The sequence below is a fragment of the Eurosta solidaginis genome, chromosome 4 (assembly GCF_040869045.1).
Source record: "Eurosta solidaginis isolate ZX-2024a chromosome 4, ASM4086904v1, whole genome shotgun sequence".
In the NCBI taxonomy this organism is placed as follows: Eukaryota; Metazoa; Arthropoda; class Insecta; order Diptera; family Tephritidae; genus Eurosta; species Eurosta solidaginis.
In genome coordinates, this window is record NC_090322.1 from 34745681 (window position 1) to 34768477 (window position 22797).

A 22797-nucleotide genomic window follows, 5' to 3' on the forward strand; every position below is an offset into this window, starting at 1 on the left:
CGCAATGATTGCTGATTTAACACATGACCAAAGTCAATAATCGTCGCATCAACAGTAATAGCCAAAATCTAGTAAACAAGAAATGATTGCAAAGCGTTTTAACTATTGCGTCTGCTACATGAAATAAAAAACATTCTTAAGTAAACAATTTAATATTAAGCATTTTTGTTAAGTGGGCAATTTATAACTATAAAAACCAACTACTTGTAATCACTAGTTTAAGTTTATACTTGACTTCAATAAATGCGGACATGCTGTCCTACTAAAAATATATTTTTTTTGTTACCTTAATCCGAAGGAACATAACTGGCGCTCGAGCCAAAATTCGCGTAAAAATTCCGAAAGGAACAAGTAAGGATTCCCGTCGAGCAAAAGGAAAAAGTCCTATAAAAATAAGGACTCGCGGTAGTGATACTCGTGATTATAGAAACGGCCCCCAGTAGTGCAACACGAACCGGTGGTACCATGTACCAGCCCGAGCTATAAGAAAACACAAGATATCGAAATGTCAGTGATAGTGATTGATTTAGTGAAAATTAAATACCTCCCTAAAATCAGTGGAGCAAAAGCTGTGGAATACTCTTACGAGCTATTTTATAAGCCAGGCAAACAAAATGTAGTGGCCGACGCCCTATCAAGAATACCCCATAATGAAACGTGTTAACACTTTGTCTATGGCAACAAATTCAGATGACAGTTCATCTCATAATCTAATATATAGTGTCGAAGTACCTATTAACGCTTTGAAAAATCAAATATTTCTTAAAAAGAAGTTTCCTCTTACCAATTTTAAATAATATTTCCAACATACCATCAGCATATAATTAAAGAACCAGAATTCTCCCATCAAACGCTTATCTCAATCCTCAAGAGATACCTCAACCCATCAGTAATAAACTGCATTAAAACGCAGGATCCCATAATGGGAAAAATACAGGAATTATACCCAATACATTTCAGCAAATATCGCATCAGGTTTACACAGGTAGAGGTTCAGAACATAACAGATGAAAAAGAGCAAGAGGAAATTATTATTAGAACACATAATAGAGCCCACAGGAATAGTAAAGAAAATAAAACACAAATTCTGGAAAGGTATTACTTTCCTGGAATGACAAACAAAATTTAAAAAATTATCAAATCGTGCGTTAAATGCAAAGAAAATAAATACGAGCGTAACCCACCAAAACCTCAAATACAAGCTACACCTATTCCACAATTTCCAGGCCAAATAGTCCATATGGACATATTAATAATGGGTAAACAACTAATTCTAACAGCTGTGGATAAATTTTCCAAATATGCAGTAGCAAAGGTTATTCGATCCAAAGCAGCCGAAGACATAAGGCAACCAATAAGGGATATCCTCTTTGCCTTAGTACCAGAAACAATAGTAATGGACAATGAGAGATCCTTCAACTCAGAATCTATAAACTTCATGATTAACAACGAATTCGGTACAGCAATATATCGAACACCTCCATATACTAGTTGTTCGAACGGGCAAGTCGAACGCTTTCACCCCACCCTACAGGAAATAATGCGCTGTCTACAAGTGGAGCAAAGCCACCGATCCTTCAGCGAATTATTAGAAAAATCCGTTAAAGAGTATAATTACTCGGTGCATTCTACGACAGGAAAAAACCAATTGAAATATTTTTTGGGAGAAGAATTAGTAGCGACCCCGACCTTCTGGAGAAAGATAGGCAGGAAATCAAGGAGAAACTACAGAAAAAACAACAGCAGGATCTTCGCTATCACAATAAAGATAGACAAACCCCGAAAACCTTTTCAGAAGGAGACGTTATATTCGTAAAAATAAATAAGAGATTAGGAGATAAATTATCAGCTAGGTATAAGAAAGAAATTGTAGCAGAGAACCTTAACACAGCCATTAAAACAAAGTCAGGCAGGATAGTTCACAAGAAAAACATTAGACAATGCTAAACCAATTACCCTAACTTCCACAGAAAAATGCTGTTAACGACAATCTTCATCTGGACACTCGTTCTTGGCGTCAAAAGCCAACAAATTAGTGTGCAGGACCTAACGAACAACAACGGGTATGTACCAATCAAGACAGGAGAATTAAAGACGATTAACCATTACGACAAGGTACTACATTTTATCAACTTAACCACATACGAAAACACGATGTTACGTATTACGGACAAGATAAAAATTATAAAGACAACTTCCTTTGAAGACACGCAAGTTTTGGAGTCCATCAACGAAAATTTTCTCCTACTAAGAGCAAAAATAGATAGGTTGCGCCCACACACAAAAACCAAACGAGGACTAATTAACGTACTGGGTAAAGGCTTGAAATTCATAGCAGGTTCTATGGAAAGTGACGACGAACGAGAAATCAAAAACGCACTAGATCAGGTACACAATAATGAACGGACAATCACGGACAATGCAATCAACTTAACGCGATTTAACAGTTTCTTGACACAACAGATAGGCAATATTACAACCCATATAAATAGGCAATAAGCTCTTATAAGCGACTACATAGGGACATTTCGACATTCCACGTTAAACAAAATACAAACATTAGAAGACGAAGTTCAGTCCATCGAACATACGTACAGGATTAACAATGACATAACACTCTTAAGAAATCACATAAACAATATAGAACAGTTCATATTTTCTAGTAAACAGTAAACTAGGTATAGTCCCTACCGACATAGTGACTCAAACTGAACTGGATCTAATCAAGGACTACGACAGTTATAGGAATATTAAGGTCGCCGTCATCTTTCAAGAGAATATTATTATACTCACCCTACTCATCCCACAATTTTCCACAAACATCCTATCCAAAATAAGATTCGAACCCCTTCCCAACGCCTCAAACAAGTCAATTGTACTAAACGAGTATGAAGTACTCGTAGATGATAAGAATCATATATAAAGTCCAGATGTAAAAAATAACTTTGAGAAAAATTAGATCAAGAAAAATGACGAATGTCTTATTAACATTTTAGAATTCAGGGAAGCTCAATGTAAATTGAAATATTTAACGAAACCCGTAGTTGTAGAAGTTGAACCATGAATATTAATACTAAAACACTTTAATGGAAATATATCTCACGATTGCAATAAACTAAAATTTATGCAAAAAGGCACATTCCTAATAAAATTTGAAAACTGTAAAATTGTAATATACAACATAACCTACAGCAATCTAAACCTAAGAAGTTACGATACATTTGTTCTACCGAACCTAATAACTAATATCAAAGATAGTAACAAAACAAATCTAAATCTAAAACTTGAGACTTTATATGTATGTAAGCCATTTAGAGCATAAGAGCGGCATTCGGTTGCTAGTAAAAGATAACATAACAAAACATGTAATTAGCATAAGTACTAATATAATAATTATTACCATTATCGTTATGGCCACTCTACAATAAAAATAAAAAAAAGTTCCACGTAACTACGGAACGTGTAGCAGACGTACCTAAAAACCCATATTTACAAGTTACTACATGATTTTTTCTTTGTAAAATTTGTGCCGACTGAGGGCAATCGACTTAAGAGGGGAAAAGTTAACACGAGCTTTGTTAATTTTCACCCAACAATAGCTGACTTGACACTTGTACCGATTTTTGACTAAAGTCAATAATCGCCGCATCAACAATAGCTAAAACTAGTAAACAGGAAATCGCGTTCCAATTAGTTAACCACGAGTTTCATTAATTTTTACGCAATAGCAGATTTAACACATGCACCGATTTTGACCAAAGTCAATAATCGTCGCATCAACAGTAATATCCAAAATCTAGTAAACAGGAAATGATTGCAAAGCACTTTAACTATTGCGTCTGCTACATGAAATAAAAAACATTCTTAAGTAAACAATTTAATATTAAGCATTTTTGTTAAGTGAGCAATTTATAACTATAAAAACCAACTACTTGTAATCACTAGTTTAAGTTTATACTTGACTTCAGTAAATGCGGACATGCTGTCCTACTAAAAATATATTTTTTTGTTACCTTAATCCGAAGGAACATAACTTGTACACATATGTATGTGTGTGTTTGTTGCAGTGACATGCAAAATGAACAAGACTAATTGCTTTGGTTAAAACGAGATAGCTTGTTGTAATATATAGCAGGTTTCCGAAGATTGGGAATACAACTTGGGCATGGCAAAGTTCAGTGAATTGAAGATCCAGCAACTGAAAAAGGAGTTGGAGAACCGTGGATTAAATACAACCGGCAATAAGATCGAACTTCAAGCACGGCTACGCGAGGTAATGGAGTCGCAAGGAATTGATGTGGACGAGTTTGTCTTTTATCCTGATGGGAACGAAACAACAACAAACATTGAAGAGAAAAACGAAACATCGCAGACGGTTACCAGCACAGACTTGAACATGATATTGGCTGCAATAACTGCTCAAACATCGACAGTAACATCCAAGATGGAAGCGCAAGAGGTACGTATAACAGAAATGTCATCACAAATATCCACCAACATGTCATCTCAGCTGGAATCGCAGGAGACACGCATAACATCCAAGATTGAAGCACAAGAAACGCGTATGGCAGAAATGTTTACACAGATTACATCAAAGATGGAGACACAACTGAAAGAACAAGAGGCACGCATAACAGTACAACTCGAAGCGCAAGAGGCGCATATATCATCAAAACTCGAAGCACGTATGGACGAGAAAATAACGCAGTTTGAGGAAAAAATCGAAGCCGAGGTGGATGCTTTGAGAGGTCGTGTACAAGAGTTGCAATTAAACCGCCCAGCTGTTTCAGCAAGCAATACAAAGGTAAAAACACCATCCTTTGACGGTTCTGATCCTTTCCAGGTCTTTAAGCTACAGTTTGAGAAGACCGCAGCAGTGAACAACTGGAATGCGGAAGATAAAGTTGCTGCACTGTTCGTGGCATTGAAGGGGCCAGCAGCGGAAATTCTACAGACGATTCCCGAAGGAGAGCGGAACAATTATGAAGCATTGATGGCTGCTGTAGAACGACGTTATGGAAGCGAGCATAGAAAACAGATATTCCAAATTGAGTTGCAAAACCGCTACAAAAAGCAAATGAGACATTGCAGGAGTTTGCTTCAGATATTGAAAGATTGGCTCATCTTGCAAATGCGGACGCACCCGTGGAATACACTGAAAGGGTAAAAATCCAGAGTTTCATAAATGGCATACGGGATGTGGAAACGAAGCGAGCCATATACGCAAACCCAAAGCCAACATTTGCAGAGACGGTATCACATGCATTGACTCAGGAAACCGCCTCACTATTGAGTAAACCAGCATACAAAGCTCATCGTGTGGAAGTGGAAAGACCAGATTGGGTAGACACAATTTTGGAAGCACTGAAGGGATTACAACAAAATAATGCCGGAGTTATGAAGTGTTTCAAGTGCAGTAACCCAAGTCACATCGCACGTCATTGCAGAACCGGTCATGGTAGTTCCAACTTTGCTGATCGTAAACGCAAAGCTGGAGGAGATAAACAAGAGCGAGTCAAATGTAAAAATCGAGGACTTGCCCCAGCTATGGAATGTCGTGTGATACCTATCTCGCAAACTGGAAGGAAATCGAGCAGTCTTACCGTCAAAGGAAATGTGGATGGCAAGGAGCGTGTACTGACTGTAGATACGGGCGCATCTCATTCATTGATCCGATCTGATTTGGTCAACAGGAAAGTAAAGTCATTACATGGAGCAAGATTGCGTGCGATTACTGGCGAGTATAACCAAGTCCAGGGAGAAGTGGTATGTGAGGTCTTAATTGGGGAGGTCATGGTTCTACACAAATTCGTTGTGGCAGAAATCGTTGATGAAGTCATATTGGGAGTGGATTTCCTAGTTGACTATGACATCAGGATCGACATGCAGAAAAGGATTATGCACTATAACAACCAGGATGTGCCAATTAACTTCAATTTGGAAAAGGGTTTCAGCAGTAATCGAGTACTGGTGGAGAAAAGTCGACAAAGGCCACGGAAGTCAAAGATAAAGGTTGATGAAACGAATGGGCCAAACAAAGCGAAATCAAAAGTACCTGCGAGAAAAACACCGGCATTGACTAACCCTAATGGACGCACTAAAACGACTGCAAGAATTTTGAAGGAAGCATGCAAGGGTGGTTTCAAGCCATCGCGCACTTCTGTTGGGAAACGGCGGAACGATACTGTCAAGCCAATACGTCAAGCGCAAGCTCTGCGAAGTAGTTCATTGGTCAAACAACAGAGTGCGGGGGAACAACTAAGGATAATGAGTAGTAAGATCAAACGCAGGTACAATGAGAACAATAATTCGGAAGGGTTCTTGGAGCGAGATTTGGTACTATTAAACAACCCTCACCGGCGGAAAGGTGTTCCAGCCAAATTGCAGTGTAACTGGGAAGGCCCATACAAAGTTGTAAAACGGATCAACGATGTAGTGTACCGCATACAAACCACTACCAAACCACGAACCAAAATGAAAGTGGTTCATTTGGAGAGATTAGCAGCGTTTAGATCGAGAGATTTGTCTGACCGGGACGATCAGACTTAGGTGGAAGGCAGTGTCACGGATATTAACATCACTAAGTTATACCATCACTAAGGCGATGCCAAGGCCACGATAAGCAGTATTTACGTCAATAATCAAATCATGTATACACATATATAAGGCAGCCGAAAGATGTCACACACAGATGCATTTACTTATACGCCTATGTATGCGCGAGAGACTGTAAACTACAACCATTCACATAAATAATTCAATCATTATGTATCTACATAAACGAATAAATAATTGCGTCTACACATATGTACGTATACGAGCAGCGGAGCGGCAATGCACAAACACATGCATATATCTTATCTGAGTTGTCACAAGAGAGAGCATTAATTTGTGCACGTAGTTGTGGCTGGCGATTTTTTAGCCGAAACTAACTAGTAACTTCTGGAAATAGAAGAGCCTAGAAGTATGCAGCGTAAACTATAAAAGCGGGGCAGGCGAGTAAGAAGTAATTCAGTTTGATTTGAGATTTCGATTAAGCGCTATCTAGCGAGCTATAGCAGATTTATTTTGAATAGTATTCATTTGAGCTATCAATCAGTTTGGTTATTAAGCTTGCTATTCGTTGCAAAGTATAAGTGTTATTGTGAAGTACTGTAATAAAGGCCATTTTGCAATTATTCAATATTGGAGTTATTTATTCAACAGTTTAGCGATACGAACTTAGCAGAGGGTTGCAAATAAAAGGATTTGCAAGTAAATTCGTTACAATATAAATACCTAATTCCTAAGACTCTTAATGTACACATATTAACCTGGGTCGATTTGTATGGACGAAAGTTAACCGATATCGCGCCATCGATTTTTCGATAGGATTTGGGCTTAGGAAAAAAAGCCCTAAAATATTTTTTTTTTTTTTTTTCAAAAAACTGTTAAAAAAACGTTGGCGATAACAGTTTTTTGAAAAAAAAAATATTTTTAGGGCTTTGGGAGCGTTTTGGTCGAAAAATTTACCTTTTCGTCATTTTTTTTTTTGCAGCTCGAAAATAATTTTTTTGGGTATGCTTAGTGGAACTTTTTATTCCTAAGCCCAAATCCTATCGAAAAATCGATGGCGCGATATCGATTAATAAATCGACCCAGCCTAATACATATATATGAATTATAGCAGGACTCATGTTCTTATTTCTTTGACTTGAATTTGATTTTGTCAGTTAAGACACGTTCAATTAGTATATGATTTTCTGCGGTGACGGGTCGTAAAAGAAGAAAGGAATTGAAATATAAAAATTAATGAAATATAAAAACGTGGCGGTCTTTTTATTTAAGAATCGGAAGCGGTTAAATTTAATTAAATATATTAACAGACGCCTTATGTATTTAGGTTAAGCGATGGATTGTAAATTATTGAAAAGGTAGTTGTTGCCCAGAATCCAACACCGTTGGTCCATATTTGAAAATAATACAATCCTCTGAATAAAACCACCAACGTATTAATAGTTACAATCAGAAATTTTAAGTTAACTGTGTAACAATAATCAAAATCTTTGAATTAAACGCTATTCAATTAATTGAACAATCGAAAACGGCGAGTACTTATTTATTAGAGTAAACGAACGTAAGTACCCTGCCCAACGTCACACTAAAGACGTAACTCGCGCTAGTAACATACTCTCCTAACATCATGAGTATGTCACACGACTCTTTCATCACTTATTATCATCGTTCTCAGTTCTTATTGGAATCATTTCGTTTCATTGTTCTCATTTGTTTTACACTCAAATTCTAGCTTCAAATGATGTTAACGTGTGTTTGGGGGTTTAAACCCCCTTGCATCAGGATCACAATTCAAATATTTGATGTTTTTATGTCTATGTTAATAAATTTCTTTATAATTCTGCTACGTATTTACTTTGTTGGTGATATTATATTTTTAATATGCAAGCATATGTATGTACGAAGTGAACACTTATATTTTAATCATATTCTGTTTCATAATAATTCTGCAATTTATTAAATATACAAATGTATGTACATGTTAAATTTTACTATAATTTCATAAAGAAGTTTCCTTGTAAATTTGCCTAACGAGCATCTACATACATATCAGAGAATAGCAAAAATCGAACACAACAACGTTCGATTACATTCGGCAACATGATCGTGTTCAATGATCCAACTTGCTTAAACGAACATAATCGACATTGATTTAAAATCAACCAACTTCTTGCATGCGTGAATATCATCAATTCAGGCGTTTGCTCGTTTGCCTCAACCGCGATTACATTCATCGGAATATAAGGCAAATATGAAAACTCCATGCGTTTGAATATTTGCATGATTCTTCTGCCCTTACGTCACGGCGACAAGCTACGTATAAACATACATATAAACATTGCTTACGGTTCTGTTTGTTTGCCGAACTAAACGATACTAATTCTCGTGGTTTGATTTTACTCTCCACATTTAAATAATGTTAAATTTACAGCATTTTTTCGAAGTACACATTTCCTATTTTGAAATATAATGGAAATTTGACATTACTTTCCATGTGGAAAACACATTATTATAATGTAATATCTACATTTTTTTTCATATCAAAAACACATTTAATAAATTTCAAAATTCAAATTATTTGATAAATGAAAAAATAATGTGTTTTTCACATTTTAAAATGTAGAAAACACATGCGTAGATATGACTTTTTTAAATAAAATATTTTTCTATTCGATCAGTTTCTTTCTTTTGAATTTTATATGTGTACGTATACATACGTTAGATCTCATGCATAGGCTCGAAAAGCATGAATTCCACTTATTCCTGAAGGAGGCACTTCGGTTTTTTTCATCAATTTATCTATGATTAATATTACAGGAATACGATTCTGTGGCTTTTCCTAATGTTCACATGTTGTTGAAAATCTTGTATACGCTTCCACTAACAACGGCAACGAACGAGAGATCTTTTTCAACTCTTAGGCTGATTAAAAACTATGTGAGAAACACGATGAGTGAAAATCGATTGAATGGCTGTGGATCACTAAGCATCCACCGTGATCAAATTGTTACCGTTGATGAAGTTTTAGATGAAATGGCAAAGAAAAGCCGACGCATACGCTTGAGTTTTTAATGTAACCCTTTTCATATCATATTCCAAATACACGTACTTTAATGTTAAAGCTAAAGACAACATTTTTTTTTATTTAACTGAAAAAAAAAATAATTGGGTTGGGACTCGCCGCCAGGCAATATAAATTTAATCTTGCCAAATATCAGAGTAGGATTTGTTCAAACTATTCTTATTTGATTATGTGGACGGTATCGAATTTTGAAAAAGTGGGCATCATCACCTATTACAAATAATTATGTTATATTACTTCTTTGGGCAGTGAGTGGCGGTGGTAAAAAGGCATGCTCATTTGCGCACACTAGCTCGTCGGATGAGGCCTTCTCCACCGACCTGACCCATAATACTACCGTCCTAATAAAGAATGTGGGTATGTGAATTTTTTTCTTCGAAGATTGGCATACAATTCGCGTATAAGGAATTCAAATTTCAACTTTTTTGCATAAATAGAAAGATCATATCCAAATCAATCCAAAATACTTATTTGCAAACAAAAAAACAGCAATTCGTCGGTCTATATTTGATAACCTAAATCAGCATATGTGACGAAAATGAGTTTTAGATAGTAAATTTAAAACCTGAAAATTTGGTTTAAATTGTATTAATTCTCAGTTTGAAAATTTCTCTATCAGCAATTATTTTTTTTTATACCCAGCTATACTTATTCATAGGTGTTACTTTCCGTATATCAATATTATATATATATAAGAATATTTTGAGCGAGCCTGTTCCGCCAGTTTGCCTTGGTAACCAACATCACGGCCTTCGATATGAAGCTCTATCTTAACTACTATTACAAGGGCTCATCCTCAAAACATGGTTCAACATAAATGCAACATCCAAAAAACTAATATTTTCTTTATACTGCAAAAAGCGCTATCAACAATATTTTTTATAAAAATATTTTTTTTTACATTTGTAAATTTACAGATTTTGAGACGATTGTGAAATTTCTTTATTAAATTATTGTATTTTTATTGCGATGGAAATACTGAAAGGAATTAAACAGACTGTCTGCAAAGTAGCGTTTCTTTTCGTCAGTTTCCATAACGAAACGAAGCTACGAAACAAATAATAAATATTAAATTTGAGCAATACAGTGAAACAAACAAGCGTCAGGATTTTTTACGCAGGGGGGAGGGGGTAGAAAAACAAAAATTTGAGCCCCATGTTGTTTTAATTTATTGTTTAACATATTTTAATTTAAATTTACAAGCAATTGTTGTCGCGCCTTGTAGACCAACAATTAAAACGGATTGAAGCTAGCTGCGTATAGACTACTCTACTACTGCTTTATTTCAACTTGCCAATAGTATGCAATTTGATAAGCAAATAAATTCGTGACCAAATTCTTAACTTTGTGAAAAGTTTTTTTTAATAAAAAAAGCTGTCCGCTTTATGACACGCTTTTCTTGGCACGCAATTCTTTAAGGGTTTTTAAGAAAGATAAGTTACAACAGATATCAATTCTTTTAACCAGTTTAACCATAATACCAAGCAAGTTAAAGCTATTTTTGCCTTTTACAATTTCATGATGCTGTGGAGAAATTTTTAGGGCATCTGCAACTTCATTTGGCTCTAGAAGGAAAACACATTGTTTTCTTTGAATTTTCATATCATACTTTTCATACTCACTGCAACATTTTCACATGTGAAATTTATTAGCGATTCAGTTGCATCCTGTACTTTCGTAGCTTCCTTCTCACAACATTTAACAAGTACTAAAGATGAACAATTGAATTTCGTTTGTCGAAATTTCAAAATGGTGGGCTCCGCATATAAATATAACATGTGTTTCTTAGTTGTCAAGCACCGCAGATCGCGTGAAACTTGAAATTCAGAAACGGCATTCTCTGACCTTGAATTGAACTTTTTTATGTATAAATCCCTGTTGTTCAAGCACCTAACCAAGGTTTGTCAGTCCCAAAATTGATATTAAATCACGACCACCAACAAATCATTTATTGTGCTGAAGCACATAAATCGGAGTACCTCACAAAAGGTAATTCCGTAAATCGCTTGCTTGAGATCGGTTGATATCCGCAATAATAGTCGTACAATAAGCACAAGTATTAATAAAAATAAATATAATTAATAAAAGTACGGTACTGTAGTGAGTATCACAAACCAATATTATATTACTAGATTCAATGGAGCGCCGCAGATTATTATAAGCGTGCCCAATAAAACCTTTTGTAATAAAAGGGCCTGAACTATTTTAATAAGTAAAATAAATAATTTAAACAAAAAACTTAAGTATTCTTGTGGAAATAAATAAATCAGGTGAAGTATGCGTGAACGTTCGGGTTGGCGCAACCGAACGTACATAAATCCTTATTACATGCATCCGCTGTTTTTCTAAAGGGCGCATACAGCAACCCCACGACGCAGCAAATACGAAGAGGTCGTATGATTCAATCATAATAATAGCAAGATTTTATCAAAACCGGCAAATACTTGAGTTAATGGAATAAATTGTTTACGCAGAAAAGCCTTCATTCATCAGGTTTCGCGTTTAATCTAAGGAGAATATTAGTAAAAATTTGTTTAACGTTAATAAGAGTAGGGTTATCTAAAAAACAAATGTAAGGCGCGATAACCTCCGAAGAGATTTTATGCAGAGTTTCTCTTCCAATTTGCGTCGTGCTCCTCTTGATTTTCCCTACAAATTGGCCGGACGGGACCTACATGTTTTATGCCGACTCCGAGTGGCATCTGCAAGGCAGATGAGTTTTCACTTAGAGCTTTTATGGGAGAAACACACTCGGCGCGCTTGCCAGACACTGCCGAGGGGCGACCCCGCTTAGAAAGATTTTCTCCTAATTGAAAAACCTTATTTCTAAAATTTTGATGTTGCTTTGCCCGGGGTGTGAACCCAGTGCATACGGTGTGGTAGGCGGAGCACGCTACCATCACACCACGGTGGCCGCCTAGGGTTATCTACTTTATTTAAATATACTATATTTTTGCAAATTATTTATGAATTACTTTATTTTGAATATTATTTCAAAAAGCAATAAATACTTCAAATGAATAAAAAAAATTAAAAAAAAAAATAAATATTTTTATTATTTGGTCAACTACCAAATACAGTAAGTAACCTTAGAAACGTGAGTTGGGCCACTCGGTGTGAAAATTGCAGAGCTGTTCAAACCGACAATAAAATAGCACCAGTTTGTGGTCATTGATTGCCTTTTATTCCGACATGCTCCAAACACTATAAGGATATGTGTACAGTGCTATTTCGGAAAATAAAATGCCTATTATGATACGGAAGGAGATATTGGCTGTTGTTGTTGTTGTAGCAGTAGCCAAATTTCTTAAGCTTTTAAGCATTTATCGTAAAATCGTAATGTAGCAGTCGAGCATTAAACATCGTTTTATTTTACTCGGTATTCCTGCACTATAATCCTCAGAAGTGGGGTCGCGCTTCGCATTTGTTAAAAGTTGAATATAAAAAATTTTTTATTTTTTTCCTAAACGCAAGAAACACTAATATAAAGACAAAACAGAAACGCAGAAAAGTGTGCAAAATGTGAAAAATAAAAGTGAGAACAAAGTACGTGCGCGAAAGACTCAATTTTAACATTGAAAACCAGTGAAAAAATTAAGAAACTAAAACTGTAAGCACTTAGAAGTGTAATAAGCCTACTGGTAACCCCAAACCGAGTGGCAACCCTGTTCTCCTCCAAATAATGGTGTTGGAAGATGACAGCTGATATCCGGTTCCGGAAGGAGATTATTGATTCTGGCTTGTGATTTGTTGCACGTGTACAAACTTAATTTTGTAAAATAAACCGCATCAAACCGCAACGAATATTACAGTCAGGTGTGGGGTGATACTCATTGCAGCCGGCGTAATCATCACAAAATATTATAATTGGAAATAAAAAGCGAAAATGGCAAATCGTATGACTCGCAATCAATTTATGTCTGCACTTGCAGACGCAGAGGTAGAGTTTGATAATGCAGCCACCTTAGTGCAACTTCGTGCGCTTTACGAAAGGACCCAGCGCGACGCCTTAAATCAACAAAACCTTGCTAATGCCTCTCAGCTACCAGATGCACTACAGCAGCCAGACGCTCGCCGGTCACCGTCCACCAGCGCCTATCAGAAGCTGAAGAGGAAGACCTATGGAACCGACAACTAGCTATCGCTCGCAAAAAACGAGAACTACAACTATTGCAACGGGAGCTAGACATCGACGGAAAACGGTTAGATTTGGCTATTCTGGATGCTATGATGGTCAAGTTTGATCGCTCTGAGCTACAAGACATACGCAAGTGGATCGATGACTTAGAAAATGTACGAGGCGTACAATTACGCTGAACGCGATAAGCTGTGGGCGGTGCGCCACTTAATGACTGGCCAAGCGAAACGTTTCGCATCCATCATAACAGTGCGAACGTATGAGGAGCTTAAAGCATCACTTATTCAGGAATACGAGAGAGAATTTTCCATGCAGGATGTGTTTGCGCAGCTGAAAGCACGTACGATGAAGCCCAACGAAACGCCCAGACAATATGTCATCGAAATGCAATTTATCGCCAGTCGCGGCAACATCCCAGAACTGGAATTAAGGACAAGTCATCGCTTGTTTCAATGCTTTACAGTGCCACCACTATCGCTGAATTAAAAGTATTTATGGAACGCTACGAGAAAAAGAAACCGGCTAAAGCTCAAGTCCCTAATCCAGCCAATGCCGGCAAACCAAAAGAAGTGTCAACGGTTGGCAATATCCATGGTGGTGCAAATAAGAAAGAGATGTTCGCTGTTTGAATTGCTTCGCTTACGGCCATTACCAAAGCGCTTGTACGGCACCGAGGCGCAAGCGGAATGCTTATTTTGTGTGCAACGAAGTCGGAATCACTCGTTTGGAATGTCCGAAAAAGAAAACCAGAGGAACAGCAGCCGTGCCAGCAGTAGAAGAAACCGAAGAAGCCCTGGAGGATCGCTTAGTGCGAAGAGTGATGGAGCAACTGACTGCAAAAAATTGGGAGAGTGTTGCCTTCTATATAAAAGATAAGTGCACTGAACCAACCTATTGTTATGTTCTTTTTGATACCGGCAGTCCGGTTAGCTTTGTGCTGAAGTCTTGTGTGCTTCCTGGTTTTATAAACAAACAGCAGTTAACGATGTACAGAGGCGTTGGAAATAAACGATTATTTAAATATGGATCAATAGCTTGTACAGTTTTGTTTAGAGGAAGTGAAGTTAGCCATGTGTTTTTGATCTTGCCCGGTGACCAAGCATTAGTCCCTTGGTTATTCGGACGGGATATTTTAAGACGAATGGGTATTAGTTTATTTACAACATCCATTATTAAATATAACAAAGATCAATAATCTCTTTCCGGAACAGGATATCAGCTGTCATCTTCCACCACCATTATTTGGAGAACAGGGTTGCCACTTGGGGTTACCAGTAGGCTTATTACAGAAGCAAAAATTTTTTTTGTTGAACTAAATAAGTATGCAGTTCTTCTTTGAATTTTTATATCAAACTTTTCATACTCACTGCAACATTTTCACATGTGAAATTTATTAGCGATTCAGTTGCATCCTGTACTTTCGTAGCTCCCTTCTCACAACATTTAACAAGTACTAAAGACGAGCAATTGAATCTCGTTTGTTGAAATTTTAAAATGGTGGGGTCCGCATATAAATATAATATGTGTTTCTTAGTTGTCAAGCACCGCAGATCGTGTGAAACTTGAAATTCAGAAACGACGTTCTCTGACCTTGAATTGAACTTTTTTATGTATAAATCCCTGTTGTTCAAGCGCCTAACCAAGGTTTGTCAGTCCCAAAATTGATATTAAATCACGACCACCAACAAATCATTTATAGTGCTGAAGCACATAAATCGGAGTACCTCACAAAAGGTAATTCCGTAAATCGCTTGCTTGAGATCGGTTGATATCCGCAATAATAGTCGTACAATAAGCACAAGTATTAATAAAAATAAATATAATTAATAAAAGTACGGTACTCTAGTGAGTGGCACAGACCAATATAATACTACTAGATTCAATGGAGCGCCGCAAATTATTATAAGCGTGCCCAATAAAACCTTTTGTAATAAAAGGACCTGAACTATTTTAATACGTAAAATAAATAATTTAAACAAAAAACTTAAGTATTCTTGTGGAAATAAATAAATCAGGTGAAGTATGCGTGAACGTTCGGGTTGGCGCAACCCAACGTACATAAATCCTTATTACATGCATCCGCTGTTTTTCTAAAGGGTGCATACAGCAACCCCACGACGCAGCAAATACGAAGAGGTCGTAGGATTCAATCATAATAATAGCAAGATTTTATCAAAACCGGCAAATATTTGAGTTAATGGAATAAATTTATTACGCAGAAAAGCCTTCATTCATCAGGTTTCGCGTTTAATCTAAGGAGAATATTAGTAAAAATTTGTTTAACGTTAATAAGTGTAGGGTTATCTAAAAAACAAATGTAAAGCGCGATAACCTCCGAAGAGATTTTATGCCGAGTTTCTCTTCCAATTCGCGTCGTGCTCCTATTGATTATCCCTACAAATTGGCCGGACGGGACCTACATGTTTTATGCCGACTCCGAGCTTTTATGGGAGAAATACACTCGGCGCGCTTGCCAAACACTGCCGAGGGGCGACCCCGCTTAGAAAGATTTTCTTCTAATTGAAAAACCTTATTTCTAAAATTTTGATGATGCTTTGCCCGGGGTGTGAACCCAGGGCATACGGTGTCGTAGGCGGAGCACGCTACCATCACACCACGGTGGCCGCATAGGGTTATCTATTTTATTTAAATATACTATATTTTTGTAAATTATTTATAAATTACTTTATTTATAATATTATTTCAAAAAGAGAATTTTATTGTCAGTTAATTTTAAATTTTCAATGTGAATATTTTTATTAAATTTATAAATAAAATTTTATTTAAAAATATAGTTATACTATATATTGGGAGTAAATATAGTCAAGTTCAATTTTTAAATAATTTTTTAATTGAGTTGTATTTTGAAAATGAAAATTTTTATATTACATCAAAAAAGAAATTTTAATTAGATTTAGAAATTTAAATAAATACTTCAAATGAATAAAATAAATTTAAACAACGAATAAATATTTTTATTATTTGGTGAACTACCAAATACAGTATGTAACCTTAGAACCGTGTGTTGGTCCACTCGGTGTGAAAATTGCAGAGCTGTTCAAACCGACAATAAAATAGCACCAGTTTGTGGTCATTGATTGCCTTTTATTCCGACATGCACCAAACACTATAAGGATATGTGTACAGTGCTATTTCGGAAAATAAAATGCCTATTATGATACGGAAGGAGATATTGGTTGTTATTGTTGTTGTAGCAGTAGCCAAATTTCTTAAGCTTTTAAGCATTTATCGTAAAATCGTAATGTAGCAGTCGAGCATTAAACATCGTTTTATTTTACTCGGTATTCCTGCACTATAATCCTCAGAAGTGGACAAAGTACGTGCGCGAAAGACTTTAAATTTTAACATTGAAAACCAGTGAAAAAATTAAGAAACTAAAACTGTAAGCAATTAGAAGTGTAATAAGCCTACTGGTAACCCCGACCCGAGTGGCAACCCTGTTCTCCTCCAAATAATGGTGGTGGAAGATGACAGCTGATATCCGGTTCCGGAAGGAGATTATTGATTTTGACTTGTAATTTGTTGCACGTGTACAAACTTAATTTTGTAAAATAAACCGCATCTGAACGAATATTACAGTCAGGTGTGGGGTGATACTCATTGCAACCGGCGTAATCGTCACAAAATATTATAATTGTGTAACGAATGAGTCTACATGAGTTGTCCTAAGGGGATGATTCACAGCAGGGTAAGGCATCACCCTGTGTTTGTACAAATATTTGACGATAATGAATCACCTGGTGGTGAGGCATGATAACACAATGAAGAGGCAAGATGACTGAACGAAGATAACTGAAGTTATGAGTTTAATTGCAACCGCCGTCGTGTCAACTACGCAAATCCACTGAATTAAATCAAATACTATTTTCTGTAACTTAATACTTTTTATATTCCATATTACAAACTCCAATTAATTATATTTAAACAATGAAAGAGAATTAAATGTCTTTTAAAATTAAACGTGTGAATTATTTAAACCGGCCAAACCGACAACGCCTACAAACGCAAGTATTGGACATTTAACCCCCTCTTTCAGTTCAGAAGCTGGGAAAGGAAAAAAATATATGTGCCTCTTTCAGTAGAAGCTGGAAAAGTGCATTAAATATTGTCCACGGTATCGCGAACGTGCAAACTAATAGCTGTGATGTGTGGAAAATAGAAAATCACACGAAATCCGCAAAAACGTTCTACAGTTTTGCATGTGCAAATGTGTCGGAGCCCTAGCGCTCCAAAAAGCAGCGACGCTAACGTTGTGAAATTTTTGCAACGGCCAGCGAATTTGAATGTGTCGAAAATCTGTTGTGAGTGTGAAGAGTATATCACACGCATTAGAAATTGCCGGGTAAGTAGAAGCGAGAAGCCAACAGCATGGAACAGGCAACTAACGTACACGAGTGACATCAATTGGTCAATAGCAACGAAACAAATTCAACGTCGATAACGCAGTTAATAGAAACTAAGTACGAGTAACTTCATGTAACGAGCAAATGAAGGGCAATGATCAACGAATGTAAACAAATCACGAAAATTAACGAGTTTTGAAGGGAAAATCAAAACAAAACGAAACGACACAACGATTATCGAATGTAAACAAATCACGAAAATTAACGAGTTTTGAAGGGAAAATCAAAACAAAACGTCAAACGATCAACGACAACGAATGTATACTATTGTTTGTGTACATACATATATAAGCAAAAGAACGAAACTAAGCAAATACTTTGTATTGGTGTGAATGCAAGTAAAAGAAAACAAACAGAAACGATGCCGAAGATAAGTGAATTGAAGATGGATCAGCTGAAGGTCATTTTGCGTGAGAAAGGGTTAGCTACATCAGGCAGTAGAGCGGAATTGGAGATACGATTGCGTGAAGAAATTGGCACGGATGAAGTTGAGGCACCAACGTCAGCAGGTACTACATTGCAAGAACAAATAAATGAAATGCGGAGTATGATGGAAACTGTTTTAGGTTTATTCCAGCAAAATATCAACCAGTCGTCGGAGAGGGATGCTATTCACTTGAATGCAGGTGGTCAACGTGAAAATGTAGATGTTTCCCAAAATATAGCAATGCCAGTTAACAAGCCGATATATAGTTTTCGATCAATTAAAGAGATAGCTGAAATGATACCGGAATTTGATCCGACGAATACACAAGCGTTGACGGTCGAGCAGTTTATTGGGCGCATTGGCAGCATTATGGATGCGTATCAGCTGGAAAAAAATGTATATTATTAGCAGTTTGTAATAGACTAAAAGGAGCAGCGCGTGTGTGGCTTCATGCGTTACCTACCGTACATACCAGCTGGAAAGACTTTTCTTCTAATTTGATGAGAGAGTTTAGTATGTCGTATGATGAAGCTCAAGTGCATCGGATAATGCATGAATCTGTACGCAGATCCGGCGAACGTATATCTGACTACTGTTTTAGAGTGTATGCTCTGGGCAAACGATTTAAGTTAAGTGAATCTGAAATCATTCAGTATACACGGCGTGGATTAAAACATCGAGATTTAAAAATGGCGATAGCAGCACAAAGATTCGAGAGTGCAAAGCAAATGCGCGAAGTGATTGAAGAATGGTTTACGTGTAGTGTAAAACATACAAATTTTAAGCCAAATTTCGAAAACAAAGCTGATGTTAAGAGTGTATCGCGACAGCAAACCGGTAGTGGTGAAGCAAAGAAAATTGTGTGTTATAATTGTGGTGAGGCAGGCCACATATCAAGTAAATGTACAAAAGAACAAAAGTGTGCAAGATGTGCTGATTGTGGAAAAGTTCATAAACGTGAGGAATCGGTTAATTGTGGTCGTAAGCAATCTACGCATAATGTGCGAAAGGCTGATATGTCAAAAAGCGAAAATTGTTTTGTGAAGAAGATAAGCGTAAATGGCAAAGTGTTAGAAGCATTAATTGATACAGGCAGTGAGTGCAGTTTACTGCGCAAATCGACGGCTGATATGTTGAATGTAAAATCTGAAGAGTGTTGTACTTGGTTAAATGGAATAAATGGCGGCCGGTATATGATGCGAGAGAGGTGTGGCCTCGAAGCAAGTATTGCTGGAAGCAAAATTAATATGTTAACGTATATTGTGACTGATAACATGCTAGAAACTGATTGTCTACTAGGTCAAGATATAATATCGCGTGCAGATGTGTTGTTTAAAGTGCAAAATGGGCAGTCACAGCTCGAAGCTGACTGTCGGCGTAGTAACGTATTACCTGGTAATGAGTGTTTTGTAGAGCTGACAAATAATTTAAAAAACGATAATGAACGAACAATACTGCGAGAGTTGTTAAGCAATTACAAGGATGTATTCTCTGACGGATTAAACGGTATAGGTAAGTCACACTTAATTGAAATGCAAATTGTTTTGAACTCTAAGAAAGTTGTTTCGCAAGCACCATACCGAGTGCCAGCGCCAAAGCGTGCGGTGGTGACACAAATGATTACGGACCTTGAAAATAACGACATTATAGGAAAATCGTCCTCTGAATTTGCGAGTCCGATAGTACTAGTCAAAAAGAAAGATGGCAGTGATAGACTCTGTGTAGACTACCGTCGTTTGAATTTAATTTTCGAAAAAGAGAATTTCCCTGTCCCTAATATTGCAGAACAATTACACCAGGCTAAGAAATATAAATTTTTCACGATACTCGACTTAAATAGCGGGTACTATCAAATTCCTATCGCACCTGAAAGTCGGAAATATACCGCATTTATTACTCCTGATGGGTTATATGAGTTTAAGCGCATGCCGTTCGGGCTAAAGAACGCACCCATAGTATTTCAGCACCTAATGGCAAAAGTTAAAGAGCAAGTTTATGAAGGAGATTTAATTATTTATATGGACGACATATTGATAGGTAGTCAAACCTTCGATGGTATGATAGAGAAACTCAAACGAATTTTACGAGCTTTACGTGAAGCGGGTCTTACTTTAAACGTTAGAAAATGCGAATTTATGAAAGAAACCATAACATTTTTGGGTCATGAGTTGACGCCTCAAGGTATTTTACCCGGTCGAATAAAAACACAAGCAGTCAGTCAATTTGCTACACCGACGAGCGTAGCAGACATACGCCGATTTCTGGGGTTGAGTGGTTATTTTAGGAAATTTGTCCCTGGGTACGCTGTAATCGCAAACTCCTACGAAAGAATCAAAAATTTTAATGGACGAAGGCACAAGAAGCCGCATTTGAACAGCTGAAGTCAAAATTAGCTTCACGACCAGTACTAGTAGCGTATCGTGTAGACGCAGAGCATGAGCTTCACACGGATGCCAGCTCAATCGGATTGGCAGGTGTGTTAATGCAACGCGAGAAAGACGATTTGAAACCGATAGCGTACTACAGTAGAGCAACAAGCGTCGATGAGCGAAAGTTCCATAGCTATGAACTCGAGACTCTAGCTGTTGTCGAGTCTCTTGAGCGTTTCAAATATTATATATACGGTAAGAAAATTAAAGTTAAAACTGACTGTAGCGTAAAGTTGACGACAAACATCTTTGGGTCGTACCACGAGCCTTGCGATATAAAGTTGTACAAGATTGTCACGTACAAGCCGGACACATGGGTGTCGAAAAAACGTTAGAACGTATAAAAGAATATATGTGGTTTCCACGCATGCATAATTTTGTAAAATCTTTTGTTGTCCTGTGTGGACTGCGCTTATTACAAACGTAAAGGTGGTAAAGCCGAGATACAATACCACTAAAAGGATATTGAACCGATCCCGTTTAGAACTATCCACATGGCCCATTTGGGCCCATTTCCAAAAAGCACAAAAGGTAAAGAACATCTGTTGGTAATTGTTGATTCTTTCACGAAATTTACCATGTTATACCAGGTTAGAAGTACATCAACGAAATATGTAATCGAAGCGTTAAATGAGTCAAGCAGCTATGTTGGTATGCCATTATGTGTGGTGACAGATAGAGGCTCAGTATTGACGTCGCGTGAATTTGAGAAATATTGTTTCGAGAATGACATAAAACACGTACTTACAGCGGTGCGAACACCAAGAGCTAACGGTCATGCGGAGCGAACGAACCGAACAATATTGTCTATGTTATTGCAGACGAATTCTAACGATAAGAGATGGGACGAAAATATCCGACGTGTACAATGGTGCATTAACACGATGAAAAATAGTACCACTGGTTGCACACCCCATGAGCTTTTGTTTGGGTATAAACCGCGTGATATTCTACGTAATAGAGTTATTTTAAGTCTACAAGCAGAAGACGAAGCACTGGATGAAGAGCAGTTAAATGATTTACGTAAATTGGCAGCAAAAAGAATTAACGAAAAACGAGCAGCGGCGAAATCACATTTTTATGCTAAACACGCAACGCCACGTGTATTCCAAGAAGGCGACTTAGTTTTAGCTGAATACGAACCACCAAGCACAGGAACTTCTCGAAAACTAGAACAACGATACAAAGGACCGTTTGTAATTACTAAACGCCTTGATCATGATCGATATGTAGTTGAAGATCTTCCGCAATCCCGCCGAACTCAAAATCACTCTGTTTCAGTTCATGCAGTTGATAAGTTGAAGCGCTGGTGTGTATTACCAGATGAAGAGAGCGATGACGAAGTTAGTTTCAAAGATGACGAGTTGAGCGAGGGCGCTCAAGTTTGTCAGGAAAGGCCGACTGTAACGAATGAGTCTACATGAGTTGTCCTAAGGGGATGTTTGTACAAATATTTGACGATAACGAATCACCTGGTGGTGAGGCATGATAACACAATGAAGAGGCAAGATGACTGAACGAAGATAACTGAAGTTATGAGTTTAATTGCAACCGCCGTCGTGTCAACTACGCAAATCCACTGAATTAAATCAAATACTATTTTCTGTAACTTAATACTTTTTATATTCCATATTACAAACTCCAATTAATTATATTTAAACAATGAAAGAGAATTAAATGTCTTTTAAAATTAAACGTGTGAATTATTAAAACCGGCCAAACCAACAACGCCTACAAACGCA

At 37.0% G+C, this 22797-nt stretch overlaps 2 protein-coding genes across 5 annotated transcripts in view; one reads left to right on the top strand and one right to left on the bottom strand.

The window, feature by feature from the left end:
- LOC137249591 (uncharacterized) overlaps positions 1–22797 on the bottom strand; it is a 157535-nt gene that overhangs the window by 58351 nt on the left and 76387 nt on the right. The window contains exons 4-5 of one of the 3 annotated variants that reach the window (XR_010952436.1): positions 19090–19265; positions 16040–19010 (exon numbers count right to left, since the gene is read on the bottom strand). The exons of 1 other annotated variant lie outside the window; for it this stretch is intronic. The gene's annotated coding sequence lies outside the window, so the exon portion shown is untranslated. Of the gene's footprint in view, positions 1–200; positions 481–16039; positions 19011–19089; positions 19266–22797 lie in introns of those variants that run through there. One more of the 3 variants, XR_010952437.1, reaches the window with a different exon arrangement.
- On the top strand, positions 246–8097 carry LOC137249592 (uncharacterized). Of its 2 annotated transcripts, none has more exons than XM_067781221.1 (2): positions 246–4459; positions 4511–8097. In XM_067781221.1, exons 1-2 carry the CDS (start codon positions 4166–4168, stop codon positions 5165–5167), a joined length of 951 nt encoding a protein of 316 aa, XP_067637322.1. In that variant the 5' UTR covers positions 246–4165; the 3' UTR covers positions 5168–8097. The 2 variants fall into 2 exon arrangements, with proteins under 2 accessions (XP_067637322.1, XP_067637321.1); XM_067781220.1 differs by having other exon boundaries at positions 248–4459.

Coding starts and splice junctions, on each gene's coding strand:
- LOC137249592 (XM_067781220.1), top strand. CDS start 5,398: ATGAAGTGTTTCAAGTGCAGTAACCCAAGTCACATCGCACGTCATTGC.